The 22656-nt window shown below is 27.0% G+C and overlaps 1 protein-coding gene across 1 annotated transcript; it reads right to left on the reverse strand.

The window, feature by feature from the left end:
• LOC107436753 (cardiolipin-specific deacylase, mitochondrial) lies at positions 1–22526 on the reverse strand. The gene is made up of 12 exons (XM_043047567.3): positions 22352–22526; positions 21992–22129; positions 20169–20253; positions 18571–18671; positions 17761–17842; positions 15728–15812; positions 14779–14806; positions 12232–12370; positions 9915–10004; positions 7121–7225; positions 3867–4315; positions 1–2783 (listed from the first exon to the last, which is right to left on the reverse strand). Exons 2-12 carry the CDS (start codon positions 22084–22086, stop codon positions 2681–2683), a joined length of 1362 nt encoding a protein of 453 aa, XP_042903501.2. The 5' UTR covers positions 22087–22129; positions 22352–22526; the 3' UTR covers positions 1–2680.
• Positions 22527–22656: the final 130 nt, after the last annotated feature.

Consider the following 22656-nt stretch of genomic DNA (forward strand, 5'->3'; position numbering starts at 1 on the left):
TGACTTTAAAAAGGATTTATAAAATAATTTAGGTTATTTTAGCTGCAGAGTAAAACTGACATCAGTCCTTATTCCATTAAAATCTACATCGAGTTCAATTCATTTTAATAAATAAACTAGAAAAAAAAATAGTTTTAAAACAATTTATTGATTACTTGAACTTATTCAAGTTTCAGATTGAAATTTGTATAATTTAGGAAGATCTCCTCATCTTTCGTAGTATGCCAAAGAAAAAAACAAGACATTTTTCAAAAAATTCAGTACAAAAATCTCATACTTTGGAATAATAGATGCATACCAGACTTTTAAAAAGGGTAAATGACAAACTGAAAAAAAAAAAAAAAACATAATTTGCTTCAGGATAACAATGTTTAGAATTGAAATTTTGAACAGTTTTCGGCTATACATATATCTATATATACATATGGAGCACTGAATAACTTGTAAATTTGAAATCAAGAAATAGAAAACTTACATGGTATAATAGTACTGTTGAATTAAAAAAAAAAAAAAATTGCCAACATTAGTTGATATTCTCTTACATCAATATTTATTTAAAATTTGTAATTGGGTTCAGAACATCCTTAATCAAATAATTTTTAAAGGTTTCTCAGTAATCTTGAAACGAAAACGCAGTAGAAATGATGCTTAGCATTTTTTTTACAGTTAGAGTATGATTCCTCAATTATAGTGGATGATTCTTCAATTCACCATTTAAAAATTCTATGATTAGCTTTCATATTAAATTAGAAATAGCAATAGTTATGATTAGTAATAGCATTTCCTTGATAGTACTTTTAAAAATTAGATGAAAGAGAGGAATTGCAAAAACTTCACACTAAAAGATTTATTTCTGCATTACCTGAAAATAATAAATTGTGCGACCCCTAATTCAACATCATAAAAATTTAAAAATGTAAAATTATTAATTGAGTTTTCTATAAAACAAAATTTTTAAAAAAGTTAGAAACAACAAATCTTGCATATTTATTATGCTTGAACCATATATATAATTAGAAGACAGTATATAAGTTAAAATTTTCTTGATTTTTAATAGAATTATTAATTGAAATAAAAAGATTTTGACCTAAAAAACAATTATTTCCATTCTTAAATTATTTTAAAATATGCATTTGTATTATTAGGAAATGGAATTTTCCGGACACACAAAAGAATCAGTATTAAGAGAACAAAAAGCAAATAATGAAGAGACAAAAGAATTTTTTTTTTCCCCACTGGGAAAATTAAGAATACCAGGACAACCGCGAAAGTTCTGTCAATACAAAAAATACCCAAAGAAATTTCATCCCTAGTTTTTCAATTGATTGAATATAATTTATGACAAATTTCAGTTTAATTTTTAACTCAAAATTTATTGATAACATTTGCAGAGTTTAGTGATGTATAATGAAATATAATTGCCTTCATTCAAATTTAAGTAGTAGCATGTATTTGCTAAAACAATGTGGGGACATTTAATGGAATCTTTAGAAAGCCATACAAAGTTTGCAAAGGAACATAAATCAATTTCTGAAAAGAAATGAATGAAATTAGCTAATGATTCAAAATTGGACGCTACTTTGTGTGTTTGTGTGAGCTGTTAACACACATGATGACATTGATTTCAATCTTTTTGAGATACATATCTTTGCATAGGTTTTATTTATCTACTCTTAAACAGGGTGTGTAGCCTTATTTTTCAACAAAAAAATAAGCACCTTTTAAGCACTCAAAAAATATTTTTAATCACCTTCCAAAAAAAAAAAAAAAGATCTGTGCAGTAATAAAAATTATTTTTTTCTACTGTTTAAAGTTATTAATTTATATACAAAAAATCAATAAAATTCAAAACATTTTCAAAAAATTTACATAATCATGATAAAATAACTACTTCCTGATAAATATTGCAGAGAAAATTGTGAAAATCATGAATTTTTTTGTAACTTAGAACGACAAAATCAATACGTCAAAGAAAAAATTTCTTTACGAAAGATAGGAAATTAAGCCCGTATAAAAAAAGCACCTTTAAGGGCTTTTAAAAAATGTAAATAAAAAATAAGCACGTTTTAAAAACGCTACGTATCCTGTTAAAGTCTGAAACATTTGTTCACCATTTTTAATATTCATTCGCAGCAAACTTTGGGAAAATATATAGTAGTTTCAAACACAATATTTCACAAGTCTAAACGTAGAGCCCTAAATATTTGTTCGCTAATGGCAAGAAGACGAGTGAAAATTTCGTGCCCTGCTTTAAAACATTCGATGAATTTTTATAAAATATCTCATTTCGTTTCCTTTAGGGCAAGCAAACTAAGTTCGAAGATTCAAAATGAACTGATATGTTTCTTATCGGTGCTAGCCTTTAATTATTAGTGATGCATACATTATAAAAGGTCACACATTTATAACACATTTTTTGTTATAAAAATTTTTATAAACAATTCTTAAAATCCAACATATCAAATTATGGCAGCCACTATATGTAGCAAGACTTGTAATTTAAAAATTGTCTAACAAACAGCAAATTTAAATCTATACAAATTTGAAAAAAAATTCAAAATTAACAATTTACAATAACATATGTATATACATGACTATGCATTTCAAAACTTCTACCATAAGGCAATGTTCAAAAACAATCTAAATCATTTAGTTCGAATAACTAAGGCAAAAATTTTCGTCATGATTTAATATTTTGTTTTAGTTTCATTTCATCGGTAAGTATGCTGGTTTGCCCATAGTATTTTTGAGCTGTATTCTCAAAGGCATCAATAATAGCTTTCCTAAAAAATGACAAAACAAAAACTATAATATGGCAGATAAACAGAATAAAGAACATAAAAATAATAATAGATTTACAACCATATAGTAGTCCAAAAAACTAGGAAATATTTTGTTAGTCTACATACATAATGTAAAGCTGTAATTATATAAATTCAAAATGGATGTAGAATATATTACAAAACATTTTGAATTTAAATAGCTTTCACAAGCTTAATTACTTCACTTGGATGCAGATGCAAAATTAAAATATTTTAAATAAAAATGAAAAAAAAAAACGTGTTTATATGATTATAAAACAAATGTAAAAATAAAGTAAGCAAATGTAAATATAGCATCAGAAATAAAATGAATTATCCCAAAAATTAACTTTTACAACTAATAAAAAAAAAAAAAAAGATTCTTACTTTAGTTACAAGTACAAAATCAGATTAAAAAGATAATTGTGATTAAAATTTCTAAATTATAATTATTTTTTTATTTATTTACAAGATACTTGTTTTACGTCACACGAGAGAGCAGCAAAATGAGCTTTAGGAGACAGTCTGGAAAACATCCCTGAGGATGATCTGAAGACATATTATCACAATTTTGATCCTCTGCAAATTGGATGGGTCCATCGCTTTGCCCGTGAAGTCGAGCACTTTACAGTGGAACAGTTTAATGAGGATTGATATTGCACACCCTCTGTGCCCAAGCAGGCTGATCAAAGTGGTCATCCGCTCGCTTACTGACTGCTGCCGGTGATGCTCGACTTCGGTGTTCTACTGGGTCTTTATGATCAGACCACTGCAGCACCTTCTTAGTTACAAATTTTAAAAGTTTCCTCCCCACCAATTTATTTTAGTTCATAAGAAATTCTACTTTGATGAAAAAAATGAACTCATTGCCACAAACAAAACTTGAAAACCAAAATGTTAACAAAGAATGTTAAGGCTGAACTAGATGAGTGACCTACAGAAAAAGTCTAAACTACAACAAATTAACATATAAAAACATGCACATGCAGTTCAAAGGAAACAAAATATGAACATTAAGGTATTTAAAAAGTTAACAGTTAATTAAAAGTTAACAGCAGTACCTACCGAAAAACACCGTGATTGAACAAGAATGCAGCAATGTGACCAGAATCAATGTAACGAATATCACAGCCTTTCCACAAATCCCCAACAGATTCAATGCCATCCCTCGGCACATATGCATCATGCTTAGCTGTAACCACAATAGAAAGGGTAGGGTCGACAGGAGGGGTGAAATTACCCAGGTGGGTACACTCATCCATGATGCCACGCATGAAATTTAGGGCTTTAAGGTGTGACAGTTCAGAGGCCTTCATTAGAGCGTCAGGATTGGGTGTTTTGGTTGTGGAATTTGGAAGAATTTGTTGCCTCTCTGGAGGTTTCAGGTAAGACGACTGGTTGTGAAATGATGTGTTTTGTTTACTTATCGTGTTTTCTTCAGTCAATGATTCGACTCGATCGAGACTGGAAGGATAATTCCTGGAGAAATGGATGCCAGCTTTAAAAGCATCAGACTGTAAATAAAGAAACAAAGACATAAACAATATATTTCCAAGTTACACAGCACCTACATCTACATATTATCACAGTTGATCACTTTAAATATACAAGAGCAAGTTAGGGTCATTGATCTTAACTCATTCCATACCATCATTCTTTAATTTATTTAAAAAACTAATAGAACAGGGAGTTGGTGATATTATATTACTGTGCCTTACAATAATTTCAAACCAAAGATAGACTGTGTAAAATATGTAATTAGAAAATAATTAGCTGGAAAAAAAGGTAACCTGAATGTTAATTTTTTATGGTGTTGTCTCAGGAAGCAGGTTAATGTAAATTTATTTTATGTGGAGCGGATAGTGTTCTGTTTTTACCTAAATCTGTTTAAATAATTAAAGTTAAAATTTTCAAGCTTTGCTGTACAAAGCCTTAATTTACGGTTCTTTACCGTGCAAGAAAAAGAAAATGTTTTCAAACAGTCTCACGAAAATTTCTACTATGGTGCCAGCGGTGAGGATTGACCAAAGCTTGGAAAAGCCAAGCATCATTCCTAGCAATAAGGTTTTATATTTCTTTTATTTTAATATTCTCATGTTTAATTTCTTTTAACTTCCAAGTATTCAGGAATCTCTTAATTTTGCTTTGGTATTCTAAAAATATAAGTTTACCACTTTATGACACACAAACTACACATATCTTTTCCTCAAAAATCAATTTAATTAATGAAAAATAGTTAAAGGAATAGACACTTGCACCAGGGAATCATTTTGTTATTTTCCTTGCAAATAAACTCAAAAATGGTTAATTTTGCAATTTGTTGTATAGTACAAAAATGATTTACCACACGGCCTGTTTGATGTAATTTGAGAGTATATACTAAAAAATGAATATAAAACTAATACCTTTTAAATAATTGGATATTTAAGTATGCTTCCATTACTATTTCTAAAGCATTAATGGTAAATAATTATTTACAGGATTGAATCTGATTTAACTATCTAACTTATTAAATTATTTATATTCTATAAATCAAGTATTTCCCAGTCTATAAGTCAGCCCATTTTTATGAATACAAGATAGGAAATTTCTGTTATGTCGTGTGTATAAGTTGACCACTGTAAAACCCAAATATAAAAATTTCTAAAATTAAAAAACATGAAAAAATTATTAAGTAATTGAAGTATAATCGGTTGCAAGGAGGAATCCATACACTGATACTGCTAAAGTTATTTGAATTCGGCACAGATGAAGTTCTAGAATCTAAATTTGTAGCCTTATGATATGCTTTAAAAGTTTTCATTATTTAATATTTTTTGAAATCCACTTAAATAAATTATCTTAATTTTTTTACATAATTAAATAATTTACATAATTAATAACTTAAAGTAATATTTCGAAAAAAAATCTCTGAAGTATAGAAAATTTGAGAGAAAATGCATAATTATGATTATAACATATTAAAAGTTAGTTTTTGGAAGGGCTAAATTGATACAGAGTTAGTCATATCTATCTCATTGTTTATAATGAATCGATATTTCACGAGAAGCAAATATCTGACTTGATTACCAGTGTAAAAGTCGACCCCTTTATTTTCGGAAAATTTTGGGAGTGTGAAAAGTTAACTTATATACCAGGAAATACAGTAAAGTCATCGATGTAACTGCTCTTTAAACAAGTTGAATACTTTTTTCAAATTCAAAGAAGATTCAATATTTTTTCAAGCAAGAGGAGAATTCTTCAAATTTTATCAATAATTTATTTATATTGCAATTAGAAAACCAATTTTGTAATGAAGGATACAAAAGGTTATATATAAAAATATAATTTTTGTAGAAGAGGTATTCAAACAAAGGTACCACCCTTCAAAAATTTCAAGACTGAATATTTTTATATGTATTTGTTTAATGTGAAATAATTGCAGTACCTAAAATTTTCATGAAGAATATTATAATTTAATAATATACAGAATAAATTTGTTGTGTGTAAAGAAAGAAGACCCAAATAAACCTCTATTAAGAATAAAAATCAGCTAATAACCTATCTATGGGCAAGTTCAAAAATTTCTCTATTTTTGTTTTTTAAATTGAAATTTTAATTCGATCCAAATATTACCAAAAAGCATACTGAAACTTTATTTTGTCGAAAATTGTAATTGATTTTTATACTGTTTAATCAAAACTGAATGTTTTTAATTAAAGAAATTACACAATAATCTTGAATGCAGCCAAACATTCAAAAAAAAAAAATTTATAATAATAAATTTGAGAATGATCCCTTAGTCTATATAGAAACTTCATTAATTATTGAATTGCTAACTAGATTGAAATGGTTTTAAACAAACTATATGAAGCGATTAATCTGAAATTTTGAAACAAATCTTCAACTTACAAAATTAACAGCATATTTACCAATATAGTAATTAAAAGAAAAGTCTCTTAATTTATCCTAAAAAAAACGTACAATAAGAAAATTTAATGAAGATCATTATTAATTAAATTAAATTAAAGTAATAGCTAATTTTAGATTTATAATAAGTATTCAAATATAATATTTAAATAATTATAACAGAAAATACATCATTAAATCACTTAATATGGGGAATTTAATTAATATTAGAGAATTATGATTTTTAAATAAAAACAAAAAATTAAATGCGTTTGAAATTAAAAATTTGTCTAAATCTTACAATCATGCAAAAGAGAAATAATTAGAAATGTGCAAAAGAAACCATTGAAAATTTTTCTTTTTCTTTAATAAGATAGAAATCTGTCCTGTAGATGGAACAGTAGCATCCGTGTTTAAAGAAAATGTAATACCTCTTCGGGCGAATGTAACATTTTCCAAATTTCATCTTGATAGACATTGTCTGAAGAGTACTGATTTTGAAGGAGAGGCCATGGAATACCTGCACTCATAACACCCTAAAACATTAAAAAATAATTGTTTACAAAGAAACTCAACTCTTCTCCAATAAAAAGAACCTGAAATTTAATTTCAAACATCGTAAGTTTGATGAAATAATTGTCAAAAGTAAAAGAAAAAAAAAATGAATTACGCAGATAATTTGCCTCACAAAACAAGTTAAAACTAAAATAATAGGTTGTCTGCATTTTAAATATACAGTAATGTACACAAATACTTAAATATGTAATTTTAATGAAGAAGTTGAAAAAAAGTTTCAGCTTTAAAATGAGTGCTTTAATTATTAGAGATGCTAATTTAATAACTTCATAAACGGATTGAATACTATATTTCATATAAGTATGAAAAAATACAGAAAATAAATTAACTTTTCTATCACAGTACAGCAAATGCATTTAAGTATATTATTCATGCTTTTCTTTTACTTAAATTTTAGTTTTCTACGTACAAGAACTTTTATATAACCTCTTCCCTACTGAAGTATAAAGGAATATAGCAAAAAAAAAAACATTTTACAGTTCCAAATTTCTATTTTACTGTCATACGTCATTTATTCATTATTAATGTCATTTATCTTATTACATTTAAATATTATAATTATTCAAATGTAAAAAGATAAACAAAATATGAATTAAACTGCCAGAGGCTAGTAATTTTAGATATACATACATAAGTGGACCCCAGGTTTTAACTAGGTAAAAGAATATGAATATTTTAAATGTTAAATGGCACCTAAAGAAGGAGATAACATGCATATTGTTATATTGAGGTCTATTACATACAATAATGAATAGATTTAATAATTATTAAGAAAGAAAAATAAATTTTAAAAAAATACAAAGTTTTATATAAGTACAATGCAGTACCACATTAAATCTCAGTTTAAAAATGATTTTAATCATGCAAAATAAACAATTAAAGAAAAGAACAGAAAAAGTCTAAGTCATTAAATGCATGTATGATATACTTTAATATAAAACAAATAATTAAAATACAATTAAAATATTTCTGAATAGATATAAAATTAAATACTCATAATACTATAAGATTTCACATGACTACTAGGCTGTCATAAATTTCGCCATACGTGCAGGTACACATAGTAAGCCTGCATGTTCTTGATTACATTATTTTTAAATATTAAGTAAATATAAATTTAAAAGCTTCACACAGGTCACTGAACTACTAAATCAAAAGAAAAATAATTATTTTCAGAATAATTAAATTATATAATATTTAAAATTACTTCTGTTTATGAGGAATTCTACCCAAATAACTTACATGTTCATCCACAGAAAACTTAAACGCGATATATGTTTTAGTGAGTGCAAAAATATAAAAAATTTTTATAGCATGTTTTTAAAAGCTAAAAAGCGAAAGTCCATAAGCATGGACTGAAGAAATGGAGAGGATAAACACAGGGAAATATTTTTAATGAGATACATTTTTATGATATAAAAATAGTAACCAGAAAAACAAATGAAAAATTTAAAAAAAATTAAAAAAAAAAAGACAACAAGCCCATATACCTTATTTTTTTATAAAAAGAATATTTAGATAAAATGTACTATAAAAGTAAATAAAATTGAGTAGATGTAAAAAAAAAAAAAATTATAATAATTCTTCTTAAGGTTTGGAATGTAAATAAAACAATTTTAGTGTACAATAAGAAAAATATATAATTCATTTAATATTAAAATCATGCAGATTATACTTGATTTTTTAAAACAAAAAATATTTAATTATGTAACTGATCTTGGTGTAAAAGTCAACAGCTAATTTTCTGATACCTTGGATGTATAAACCAACCGCGGAAAAAAAAAAGTATGAAAATTTCCAAAACTAAAAAAAAAAAAAAAAAAAAAAAAAGCAAAAAAGTTATTAAGCCTAGAAAATTGTCAGAAGTTAAAAACATTTCAAATCAAAAAAGCTTACAAAAACTGTGCAAAATATAAAACCAATTCTCTGTGCAAAAAAGCAAGCAGATAGTATCACTAATTTATACTGTTTAACAGTGAGGATAATTTTAAACTCACAGAAATATTTAATATAGTTACAAATAAGCCTTATTACTTTAAGTATTTATTCCCAGTAAGACAAACTACTTTCTCTAAATTCTAGACATTGTTATTCGCTAAAAGTAAAACTGTGAAAAAAATTGTTAAAAATTTAAAACATTATATAAAAAAAATTCATACATAGAAATAAAATTAAATGCAAAAAGAAGAGAAACATATCGAACATTTCCAATGAGAAAAAGTAAATAAATAACATCTAAGTACTCATTATTTCTCCAACCTTTTTGAGATAAGACAGTCATAAATGCATTTGTATAAAATTATTATAGTAAAAAAAAAAAAAAAAAAAAAATAGTAATTTAAATATGAGCATGGCTAATTAGACAAGACTGATTTTTGTTTTCACTTTACTTTTAACATATCACTGTAAGTTCAAAATGTAACAATTTTATTTTCATTTTCAGATAAGTAGTGTTGAATTAAATAAATCAAATTGCTATTATCCCATCCACAAAAAAAAATAAATAAATAAATAAAAACTGCTAAAGAATTAATTTAGATACCAGTTTTACATTTTTTTACACTGAGTGGGGCCACATTGAATATGCATATATGATTGTTTCGAAAAGGCTACAAATGTATGATTTAACAAAAAATTGTAAATGCCTACATGAGTGAAAACTTGTGATGCAGTTGACCAAGAAAGACAGGGAATAATAGGTATTGGTTTGTGCCAGCTACACCCAGCCAATGAAGCCATCTGTTTCATAATAGAAAACAAGATAAGATTTTTAAAAATTATAATAAAATTAGCAAATAATAAAAAATAACATTATACATACACATATATTTATAATAAAAATAACATTTACAAATAATGATAAAAAAAAACATAACAGTATTAAATATTGAATGAAGCGTAGAATTTATACAGGACTGTTATGTCTAAAATGTTCAATACTTTGACAGACTCAGTTGAATTGAAAAATTAATGACAGAATTTCTTTCAGTAGAGAGTAAGAAAATTTTTGTTTTGTACAATAATTGCGTAAAAAGTTTTAAATTTTTCATACTTTAGCAGTGTAGCAAAAAAAAGTAGAAGTTTAGCGTTTTCATTTCTATCTTTATATATTTTTATTAATAACTATTTGTTTGTTGTTAGAGCAGAGAAACTTGCAACAATGCTTTAATGAAAGCTCCTAATGAATAATTTCTTTTTATGCTTCCAAAATAAATGAGTTTTAAAATAAGTTTCTTACACACTACAAAAAAAAAAAAAAAAAAAAAAATTAAAATAAGTATGAAAAATCACATAATAAGAGCAGTTCTAACATTTAAAGATAATGTTTCAAGTAAAAAAAAAAAGGTTTTCGTCCTTTAAAAAAAAGTGTATTTATACCCTGAAGAGGAAAGGAACAATATTCCAAATGGATTAAACTGTGCCAAACATAAACAACATTTCATACTCTAGATAAGCTGTTCAAATTTGGGACTACATACAAAACCTGAAGTAAAAAAAAGAAAGAGAGAAATACAGAAAAATAATTTAGACAGCTTCAAGTCTTGAAATTCATGTTTACCTAGAAAAGGTAAGCATTCTGAGATCCTCAAAATTGTAAGTCTAATAAATTACTAAAGATTAGAAGGTAAAAAAAAATTAGCAGAATCATGTTCTGAAATTCTTTTTGATGAAGGACTCTTAAAACAAATAATAAAGAAATTTTTTTTAAAATTTATTTTTTTCTTCGAAATCCTTGTTTTTCAAACTTAAGAATACATACATGAAAATAATTTGAAAAATGTGATTCTAAAGTGAAGAGAAAGTGTTAATGGTAGAATATTTCATCTTAAACGACTTTATTACAATGATAAAAGAAATATGGTCCATTTTATTTTTAAAATGTCAAGCAAGTTTCTTTGCTGTTTTGCTCTTTATTTGCATTTCGCTTTCCAAATATTCCAAATTCAAATCACTCGAGCAAACGAAAAAGTTAAAAATGCTAAGTAGAGATGAATAGATAATTACATGACAGAAAATTTTTTTCATTGTTTTTTTATTTAGAAAAGGGGCTTAAAATGTAAAAAGGTGCCTTGGAAGTATGAAAACTCCTGAATAAGCTTAATCCCATTAGTAAACTAGTCACTGAGAAAAATTTATCATACTTTTTTGACTAGAGAAACTTGTTAATCTTTAAAAATTGAATATCTCTTCTCAACATATTAGTCTATTACAACTGCTGTACCACCTGAAAGGAAAAAGATTAAAAATAAAGAAAAAAAACCATCAGATTTGCAGTCCTGATTAATTTCTAGAAATTCTATGCTGCAATTTCTTACAATCTACAGATTGCAAAAAACTTTATCAAGTACACAGAATATTAAATTCTTTAAATACAATCATCAAATGGGAAAAAAAAATCACATCCATATTAAATTTTTCATCTTAATTTAATATGATAATGTGAGCACATCAAACCTTTAAAAAATTTGAATCTATTCTTAGCATGCCCCTTTTGGTACAACTTTAGAACATACTTAAAGAGAAAGATGAGTACCTGATCAAGGTATCTAAGATTCAATTTTAGAAAGACTAAATAACTCACACACCACATAGACTAAATATTTCGTAGCGATTTGTCAATAAATATGTTTAGATACGACTCATTAATGAAGAACATAATTGATGTTAGAATCTATTTATTTATCAAAAATACTTTCTTTAATGTGACAACATTTTTTAAAATATTTAATTTAAAGAGAACAATTTTGGATAACAGTTAATCTTGAAATTTTTCATATACAAAGGTTATATTATTGCTTTTATTGATATTAATATACTAATTGGAATAGAAAAATTTATCATTTAAAGTAAAAAAAAATTAAAAGAAAGTAGAAAAAGCTCTAATTACATGGAAAAAAAATTAATTACATGGAAATAAAAGATGCTATAATTATAATTTAAAGAAACACAAAAATCAAATACTTACATGACCACCCATAGATATTCCAGTAATACCTAATGGTCCAAATCCTTCTTTTTCACACCAATGAAATAATGCTAGTGATTCTAAAATTAAGCACCCTCCCATAACGAATATATCAGACACATTGTGCAAACTGGATCGCCTGAAAACATGGAAAAGAATTAAGCAATAAATCTTTCAAACACATTCAAGAGCCTATGACTTCAGTACTTTCAGAAAAAGTATCATTTGATTTTTTTTACTGAGAGTCGGACTCCTCGAATGTGCTTCCTTTTAAAATTACATTGTTGTAATAAATAATATTGCAAAAAAAAATATCGGATTTAAAAGGTATGGAGAAATCAATAGCAATAATTGCTATAAAAAGTAAATTCTCAAATGCACAATTTGAATTTTCCGTATTGTTTGAAATATATCGGTATATTTAAATTCACGTGAAAATCAATATTAAGTCAAAAATACAATCGAAACGTAACATCGATTAACGATTCGATTGTCGTAAATTGAGAGCGTCAAAAAGTGATTATCTAAATGCACGATTCAAATATTACATGTAAATTTCGGTAGAAAAGAATTTATTATTAATTTTTTTTTTTTTACTTTGCAAAAGAAAAATCTTTCTGCAAGAACTATGTAACGTTCTGCGACAATGTCGCCGCGATTCTGCCACAGGGGTTCTTTTTACAAAAAATTTAAAGTTTCTCAAAGAATGCAACTGGAGAATTAACTTTTATAGGTAGTTTTAAGGGTTGTGATAGCTCAGGTTAGAGCATCCACCGAGTGCACAGGATATACATGTTCAAAGAATCTATGGAATCAAAAGTCCTGTGGTTGCTCGCTGAGCAGTACCATGGATTTATGTATCAGGAGAAAATTTACTTCCCCTTTAGATCTATGTTTAAATTGTGGGAGTGGCCTCCCAAATCAGTGGTGCAGCCATGTGTTCTCAGGTAAGTCACACTTTCACTTTAGTAGTACCAGGGCTTAATCCAGGGCGATTTTGGTACCGTTTTTCGGTACCTTCACAAAATTAAAAAAAAAAATCGGTACCTTCACAAAATTAAAAAAAAAAAATCGGTACCTTCACAAAAAATCAGTACTTCAACAAACTTAGAAAAAAAAAAAACGCATCTTCACGAAAATAAAAAAGAAAGTTAGAAGGAATTAAAGTGCTGAATAGTTTTCCGAGCGGTTCACGTAAAAGTGGATTCACAGTGAACGCCGTATGGTACGCCATCGGACGGCGTTCCGCGCAACCGCACTAGCTCGAAAACAGGCTTGATATGCTGACGTCACTTCTCCTAAATACGCCATTCAATCGGAGTGAGTGGTGAAGTTTTTATACTAGGCAACTGGCTAAATTGAGCCAGCGCGTAAACAACTCAACTCATTTTCCCAGACAAGTGTTTTTGTTATGATTTAGCGTAAAATGTGTTCTATTCGTATTTTTTTTAACAAGATTTATGAAAAGTTTTTATAATGAAGCGAGGAAGAAATTTAAGCGGAGCTTGTGGCTCACGGAATAGCGATTATTATATGAAGCGTTTAAGCACGATCGATAGTATAGGAACGAAATCAATTAAAACATTTTCTCAGTCTGAAAAAACTGAGGAGAAACCGTCATAACAGTCGCCGTCTGAAAAAACCGTCACAGTTGATAACGAGGCACAGTGTATTAAAAATGCTACGGAACCAATGATTGAAGAGCAAAACAATTCAAGTTTTGTTACAAAAAAAAAATAGTTTTTTTTTTTTTTTTTAATCAATACTTTAATTTTCACAAAAAATAAAAATTTTCACAAAATTTTTTTTTCTCACAAAAATAGGTACTAGGATTGAAAACCTGGATTAAGCCCTGGTAGTACTCTCCTGTCAAATAAAAGGTGCTCCTTCCTGACTTAAATTGCAAGATCAGTGACTGATGAACTTGATTTCCAAGCGTCATTAGAAACAACAGACGGTTTTAAGTCATGCCATTGATTGTAAGATTCATACTCTTGAACTTTCAGTTGAATAAGCTGTTTATAAAATTTTTTGAAAGTCCTTTATAACTAAACAGTTTTTAGACCATCAATAAATTAATCTATTTGAAAAAAAGTTATAGTGTAGCCTCAATAGCAATGTAATTTGCCCCAATATATCAATGAGGTATATGAAATCTTTCATATCACACAGTTGATGAGTATTTGACTTAGTAGCAGAGAACAATGAAATTCATAGATTTTGATAAAAATGTTGTATGATTTTTAAGAAAAATATGACTTTAATGATTAATTTGACCAGCTGGAAAAATGCGTATTTTACTTATTAATAATTTTTAATAATCTAAATTATTAATGATATATAATAATATTAAAATAATAATAATATTAAAATAATATATAAAATATTTAAAATAATAATCTTGGTTTAACTAAGTTTCAATAAAAAATACTGTAAAAATACAGAAAAAAAAATCCAAAAACTAGTTTACATGATGTATTAGCTTCATAATAGATAAAAAAGGAAAATGACTATTAAGTTAAAAAATGTATCTTGATTTAAACTTACTTTTGAGTCTTGGGCTTCCTTGAACCATGTAGTTAAGAGTTAAAGATGATGCAAGAAAAAAATGGTTTGAAATTTCAAATTCATAAATAAACACTAGTCGTAATTCACTGCATATGTTTAATAATTATAGATAAAATTCTAATGATTAATATGTATATTGCATGTAACATAATACAAACAGATAAATATAAGTTGAAGTATTCAACTTTAATTTAATAATAAATCTGGAGAGAATAATAACATTTATCTACAATTACAACAATAAATAAAATTATGAGAGAGAACTAGAAAAACATATGACTAAATAAAAAACAAAAATAAAATGGTAATAAAAAAAAGAAACTGAGGAAAATAATTTTATTTTTGTTGATAAATATTTAGTTTTTAATTTTGACCACATAAATCTTCAGGCGAGAAAATTAGGCACTCCAGGAGATCGTAACTTACTTTTCGATCTCCTTTAATGATATTTAGCATATTTGAAGTGTTATAGAGTGCAAGCATAATCACTAGTTTAGTTAGCGTTCGTTCTAGATAAAGTACTTATTATATTATTTTTTCTCTGCAGTTTTCTAAATAGCTTTATACCTTTATTTATAATAGCTTTAAGAACTAATAATTTCATATCACTTTAAAATATAAAAATTGTAAGAGAGTTAAAAAAAATATGTGAAATTACCACTTTGAAGTAAGATGAACCAAAACTTTAAGAATGAAATGAATGAAAACTATTATTTTTACTTTGTTCTGATCCAAAACAATTTTCAAACAAAAACTTGCGAATCTTATACAGTAAACTAATTGATAACAATATTTCTATATAGCAATAGTGTCAGAATTTTTTTCTTATTGCATTAAGAGCTTTCACACCACAATTAGAAAACAAAAATAAAACTATAAGATTTAGCAACATAAGAGTTGATAGATTGAATAAATAAATAAAGGATATAAAATGGGTTTTCAAGCAAAATGGATGCTATTCCATAGTCTTTTAACAGTGGTCGAGCCATCAACATCCTTCGTCTCCAGTAAAACTATAGATAAAATTTATAAAAATATATTAAAACACTTCAACTAAAACTTTATGAATCTAAAATTTTTTTAAAATAAAAAGTTATGCCATGAACTTAATTGCATATGCATTGAGCAAATGAGGAACAGGTACAAACAGAAACTATTTATAAAATTTTAAAAAATTTAAACATATTACTAATACAAATTAAGTAATGGCAACAAAGCAAAAAAAAAAAAAAAATTCACAGAACATTAGGACATGCGCAAAAAGGATATCGGAGGAGTGAGGTGGCGCTGTTGTTGATGTGTACGTAAAACTGCTTTTCTAGAAGAATCAGCAGTTACTGTAAGGCATTTAACTGTACACTGTTATTTCTACTGTTATAAATCATGTTTATAAATCATTCTAAATCATATTTATAAGAAGTCATCATTAGTTATGAATCAAAATCAAGGTTGCTTTGGCAAAAATGCATCACATATTATAGAAGATTAAAGGCAAATGCCAAATTCCAGATATGTTGCCATTACTTTATTAACAAATCTTCTATTGAAACACTTTTTAATTTATATATTTTCAAAATATATAAATCTAAATAAATAAATAATCCAAATAATAATTAAAAGGACAGAATAAAGACTTAAATTTTTTAATAGTTTTATACATATTTAATATCTCTCTGGTACATAATAGTTAAATCTATCAAATAAGTCAAATCAAATTGGTTGATATAAACAATGAATAAGGTATGTCAGAATCTCATTAAGATTTATCAAGAGAGTTTAAAATATATTTTAAAATCATGGCATCTACCACTAAAAGAGAAGAGTTTTCATTTTAAAAACCAATTAAATTCATATACTTGAAGAATCGATTATAATTTGGTTTAAAATAAGGATGAATATAATTTGGGTTTAAGAGCGGTAATTGGAATAAGTCTTAATATGATACAAATTCATTTAATTTATTTAAGCAAAATTTTATAAAATTTAGAATTAGTCACAATCCACGAGAGATAAGAATAAGTAATATAGTTTGTTATTGCCTTTGCTGAGGACTATAAATAAAGTGAATCCCTTTTCTTTAAAAACATTTACACTCATTTTCTGAATTTTTAAGTGAAAGACAACAAAATAATTGTCTCAATAGTAGGATCTCTACATCAACCAAGGTTGGCAAGTTTCTGCCGAGGTGGTTAAAACCACTGGTAGAAACCGGTTAAAACTGGCATGGCAGAAACTGGCAGAAATTGAGATAATGACATAAAAGTAAGTATTGAGATTGACATACAGTGGATAATTTATGGAAAAAACAATTAAATGTTAAACAAAGTACAATTTATTTACAAAATTATCACCATTCAAAATCAAATATTACATTGTTTGCACTCTGAAGTAATCTATAACAAAAGACAAGTTTTGATGCAGTTTCTAAACCTAAAAAATTTCTCAACTTGCTATGCACGAACGAGAAATTTGAGAAGATTCTCTCCTCAGCAGAACTAGCAGGTATTGCCTTTAAGGAACAAGCAAGATTTGTGAAACTTCCCTCTATTGCATATTTTTTAAAACTGAACCACCTTGTAGCAGCTGGGGTATTTGTCAAAACTTGACTGGAAAAATAAGTTTCAGGAAATGGGGCCAATTTGTTTTGCAAAGCTATGACAATAATATACATTTACAAACAATGAATTAAAAAGTTTGTTACAGTTACATTTTTCAGTTTACTTAAACAAAATGTCATTAAGCAATTACTAGAACTAATACAGAAGATTTTTTAGTTTCTGCCAGTTTTTATCGGTTATAACCAGCTTCTGCCACTGGCTGGCAAAAACCAGTTTCTGGCGGCAAAAAGCCAACCCTGACATCAACCGTATTTAGAATATGAAATCTAAGAAATCAGATACTATTAACCACAAGCATTTAAATACTACCTCAGATGAAAAATAAAAACAAAACAATAATTACATGATCTCCAGTGCCAGCTAAATGTAAACATATTGGGCGCAAAGGTTCGCAAGGCCAGGTATTAGGAAGAAGAATTTGAAATCTGAAAAGAAAAATAAAACATCTTTAATTTTCCACAATTTAAATTGTAAATAACAAAAGAAATGAATTTTTAAAAAAATTATGAATCACACAATAATAGAAATTTAAAACAAATTAAAAACAATTTGTGTAGCTCATATTAACTATAACAGAATTGATGCAGAAAAAAAAAAAAAAATTTGAATCAAGTATTGAACAAGTCAGATAATTCTTAAGAAAATCTAGTAAAAATTTAACATTTAAAAATACTAATTCATTACCAGCAAACCATTCAAAAAATTTTCTTAAAATATCCGTCCTTATTTAATTTTTTTCTTCATAAATGCATAGCTTCAGCAGAAACCTTCTAAATATGTTCCTCTTTAGCAGTACTAATTAAATAAAATATTTAAGTTTAGACCCTTGACCCACACAGCATGAATCTTACTTTATGAAAACTAAAGTGACATATTTCTGTTTCTTTTTAGCTCCTCATATAGTTTATCAGGAAAAAAAAAAGCAAAAACAGAATATTATAGCTTTCATAGAAAAGTAATTGGGGGAAATTTTGTTAAGATGATTAGCAATTATATAAATGAGGAATTATCAAATAAGAAAGTTTAAAGAAAAATACATCTTGTTTAAAACAATTCATATTTATTAGACTGGCAGAACATAAGAAAAGCATTAAGCATATAAATCAGGTTATAAATATAAATTTTTTTAAAAACTAAAACAGATAGTTTTTACCTTGCTATTTTCGACTCTTCGGGAACAACTTCAGGCAAGTAATGTACAAACGGGCTTATTAAGTGGCCATCCAATATTTTATAATTTTGATGGTTTTCAATCTACAAAATAAACATTGCATATTTTGCTTTTAACATTTAAATTGGTGGAAGAAAAAATAAATTTTACATAAGCTCTTCTCAGAATTTAAGAATATAAAATGAATGCAAAGATATTAAGACTAGATTAATGCAATTCCATCTTTTTCATTATATAGTCAAGCCATGATTTCTTTTTTTAAATCTTATACTAGATGATGTGAGTCTACTATCTGCATCATAATACTTGTAGCAAAATGCAGTTTAGAAACACAAAAGAATTTAAACTAAAGCTTTGAAAATAAATAAAATAAAATACTATTTTCTTCGATTTTTTTCTTTCACATAAATTTTTTTTCTTCCAACAGTGATATTCTTAGATTAGCTTTGCTTCTAACACACTGCTAAATGTAGTATATTTCATTACTAATTTTAAACATATTAATAATACATTAAGCTTTAGAATACAAACACACAGATATATATATATAAACTGTAGACAAGCCATGACTGCTGCGCGTTTGGACATGTGCTCTGCACTAAAAGACTGACTATATTGTTAAGAAGTACAGGAGAGCTAGAAGCCTAATGACCTAATAGTCAATGGCTGGCATTTGTTTAATAATACAGGGTGTCTATAAAAGAACTCCGGGGTTTTAAAAATTCATATCTCACTAACTATAAAAGATAGCAAAATTTAGTCGATTTCTCTGAAAAGAGTAGCTCAAAAAGTTTTACTCATACCAATTGGGAATGTTTGTATCAACTATTGGCTGCGCTGCAGGGCGTTGACCTTGAAATGACGTCGCGAAATTTGAAATGATGGCGACTCCGCAACAAAAGGCTCTATGTGTTATTTGGCTCATAGAAACGAAGTCCTTAGTTACCCTACAAAGAAACTTTCGACGTAACTATGGTGTTAACCCGCCTTTTGACAAAACCATTCGTCAATGGTTCAGTGCATTTAAGGAAACAGGAAGTGTTTTGAAGCAAAAGTCGCCGGGTAGGCCGAGTGTGTCTCAAGAGAAAGTGGACAGAATCCAAGCTACATGCCTTCGAAGCCCTAAGAAATCGTTGACAAGATGCAGCCTGGAGTTGGGGTTACCAAGATCTCAGGGAACGAATAGTCAATTGTGTGGCAACCGTCCCCCCAGACATGCTCGCCAGGACATGGAAAGAGGTAGAATACCGTTTAGACGTCTGCCTTGCCACTAACTTGGCTCATATAGAACTTTACTAAGTGTTAAAAAAAACTTGATAATGTAAGCTTTTCAGTCATGTATAAAACATGTATGTATGTTTTTATCTCATTAAAATATTTTGCCTCAAAACCCCGGAGTTCTTTTATAGACACCCTGTATAATATAATATATATATACATATTAAATGCGTGTAATTACATTTTGTTAACTTTTAAATTTTATTTATGTGGATATCTATAAATAATGAAACACTTTGGTGGCGTTAACATAACTTAGTATTTTTTAGACTTCAGAAATTTTAGATTAAAAAATTACTGACTTTTTCAATAATCACAGGATAATCAGGATCAACTAAACGTTGGCAAGTAGCTCGATTTGATATCACTTTTCTAAAAGCAAATAATCTAAAAGGGTTAAAAAAAAAAATAAACATATTAGAAAGTAAAGAAACCAAAACATATACAATATATAAAATGCAATTAAAATAAAGTTAAAAAAAAATTAAGACTGAAAGCAAAAATCTCATAATTGTAAGTGAAAAGATTGTACAGAAAGTTGAATATATTTATTTCAAGTGGACAACAATGTTTGGTGCCACAAAGCATCCACAAAGATTTCTGAAATTATAAAGTTCGAAGTTAAAAAATGCTTGCTTTTAAAGACAAAACTATTTAAAAACATGTATAATATTGTTCTAGAACAAGGTTCTCCAAATTTAGAAATAAAATATCACCCAAATTATAAAGCAAAGTTAAACGAAAATACTTTTTTAAAAGAATAAACCTTTATATAAAACTAAAAATTAAATGCTTAATTTAAATGATCAGTGCTTAAGAACTAAAATCAGTAACTCATCTTTAAATAAATTAAAGATTTAAATCAAAGAATTTTAAATTTAATTATTATTAGAAAAACAAATATATTTTGTAAATGAATATAAAGATACTGTTATGTAATAACAATAACATGAGATTAAGATATAATTTGAAAAATAAATTAAATATTATAGAGTGATATATTAGAGAATATAAATTGAAATAAACATCTTTTTTTGTTTAGTCTTCAGACAATTTTTCTATCCCTATGTCCTTTACAAAATTTAACTTTTCTTTTTCTTTCTTATGTGTGAGTAGAAAATTAACTCAAATTTTACTAGTCGATTCTCTAATTAATGTTTAAGGTCCAGGGGGAGATATGTTTATACACAAGTAATCCGAACAAGTTCTTTAAATCTGAATAATTTTATCTCACAAGCTAAGCCTTCAAATAAGTAACCTCAATTAGGGAGTTTATAATTAAATGACCACAAATTGAAATAAAAATTTTAAACAACATATAAAATTTTAATAAATCTTGATGGCTGGCCAAAACGAATTCTGCACCTGGCTCGCATTGAAGTAAAATATCCTCGTTAGACGGATCATGAGTTAGAGGCCCCTAGCCGTAGCTGTCAGGCTAAACTGGGAAGGTTTTTGTAGTTTTACACTCCATGTAACGCAAATGCGAATTAGTTCCATCAAAAAGTCCTCCATGAAGGCAAATTGCTCCCAATACTTGACCCAGGAGTTCCGTTGTCATATTGATTGGGTTCAAAATATCAAATGTTGGCCTTGCCGTGGATATGATAAAAATTCCGCTGATTCAACTTGATTGAAAAAATCAGATTAAATAAAAGATCAGATTTAAAATAACTTGAAAGAAATTGCAATATTCTTTCTTAATTTAAAGTTGATTATATCATTTTAAAACAATTTCAATTTTAAAAATATTATAATCAAATGCTGGCCTTGCCGTGGATATGATAAAAATCCCGCTGATTCAACTTGATTGAAAAAATCAGATTAAATAAAAGATCAGATTTAAAATAACTTGAAAGAAATTGCAATATTCTTTCTTAATTTAAAGTTCATTATATCATTTTAAAATAATTTCAATTTTAAAAATATTAAAATCAAATGCTGGCCTTGCCGTGGATATGATAAAAATCCTGCTGAATCAACTTCATTGAAAAAATCAAATTAAATAAAAGATCAGATTTAAATTAACTTGAAAGAAATTGCAATATTCTTTCTTAATTTAAAGTTGATTTATCATTTTAAAATGTTTTTAAATTTAAAAATATTATAATCAAATGTTACATACCTTTTTAAATTTTCCGGTTTTCCCCATCCTTTAGTAAAAAATTTAGACAGAACTATAGTACGATAAATAGCATCCAGTTTGCTTAGTGATGCCATTGTAAGTCACAGGTCTGTTTCTAGAGTAGCTCACAATTTTAATCTGCAAAATAAGGTAATAAATTACTCATCTTCAATGAGAATAGCGATTAAATATTTTTAAGAAAAAAAAATGCATTGTTTCGCGGTGATAAATCACATTTGAGAGTTCAACAGCAATGATAAAACGATATAGTTGGATGCATGGAAATTAAGAGCAATACGTTACAGGGAAAAAAAATCAAAATAGGAATATGAATGAAGTAAGCAGAGAATTTAAACTTACAGACGTGTAAAAGAAGCAGGATACATTTATTTGAATACAACCGGGAAAGTATTAACATGATATTAACAATTTCTATAACAAATAATTTCTTAAATTATATAAATAAAAGACAATTAATTCTAAATGTAAACAAAGAGAAAAATCACCCTATGTGTAAGCTGCTGCCACGTAAATTAATCTTTATTACAAAAAATATAAGGATTATTAAATTAAAAAGAAAGTCTAGATGTAATAGATATCTTGATAGATGGTGTAAAAAATATCAGAGGTATTTCTTTTTAATAAAAGATCTGCAGAATATAATT

Source organism: Parasteatoda tepidariorum, chromosome 7 (assembly GCF_982258835.1).
Source record: "Parasteatoda tepidariorum strain Cologne lab strain chromosome 7, Ptep-v5.0, whole genome shotgun sequence".
Taxonomy (NCBI): domain Eukaryota; kingdom Metazoa; phylum Arthropoda; class Arachnida; order Araneae; family Theridiidae; genus Parasteatoda; species Parasteatoda tepidariorum.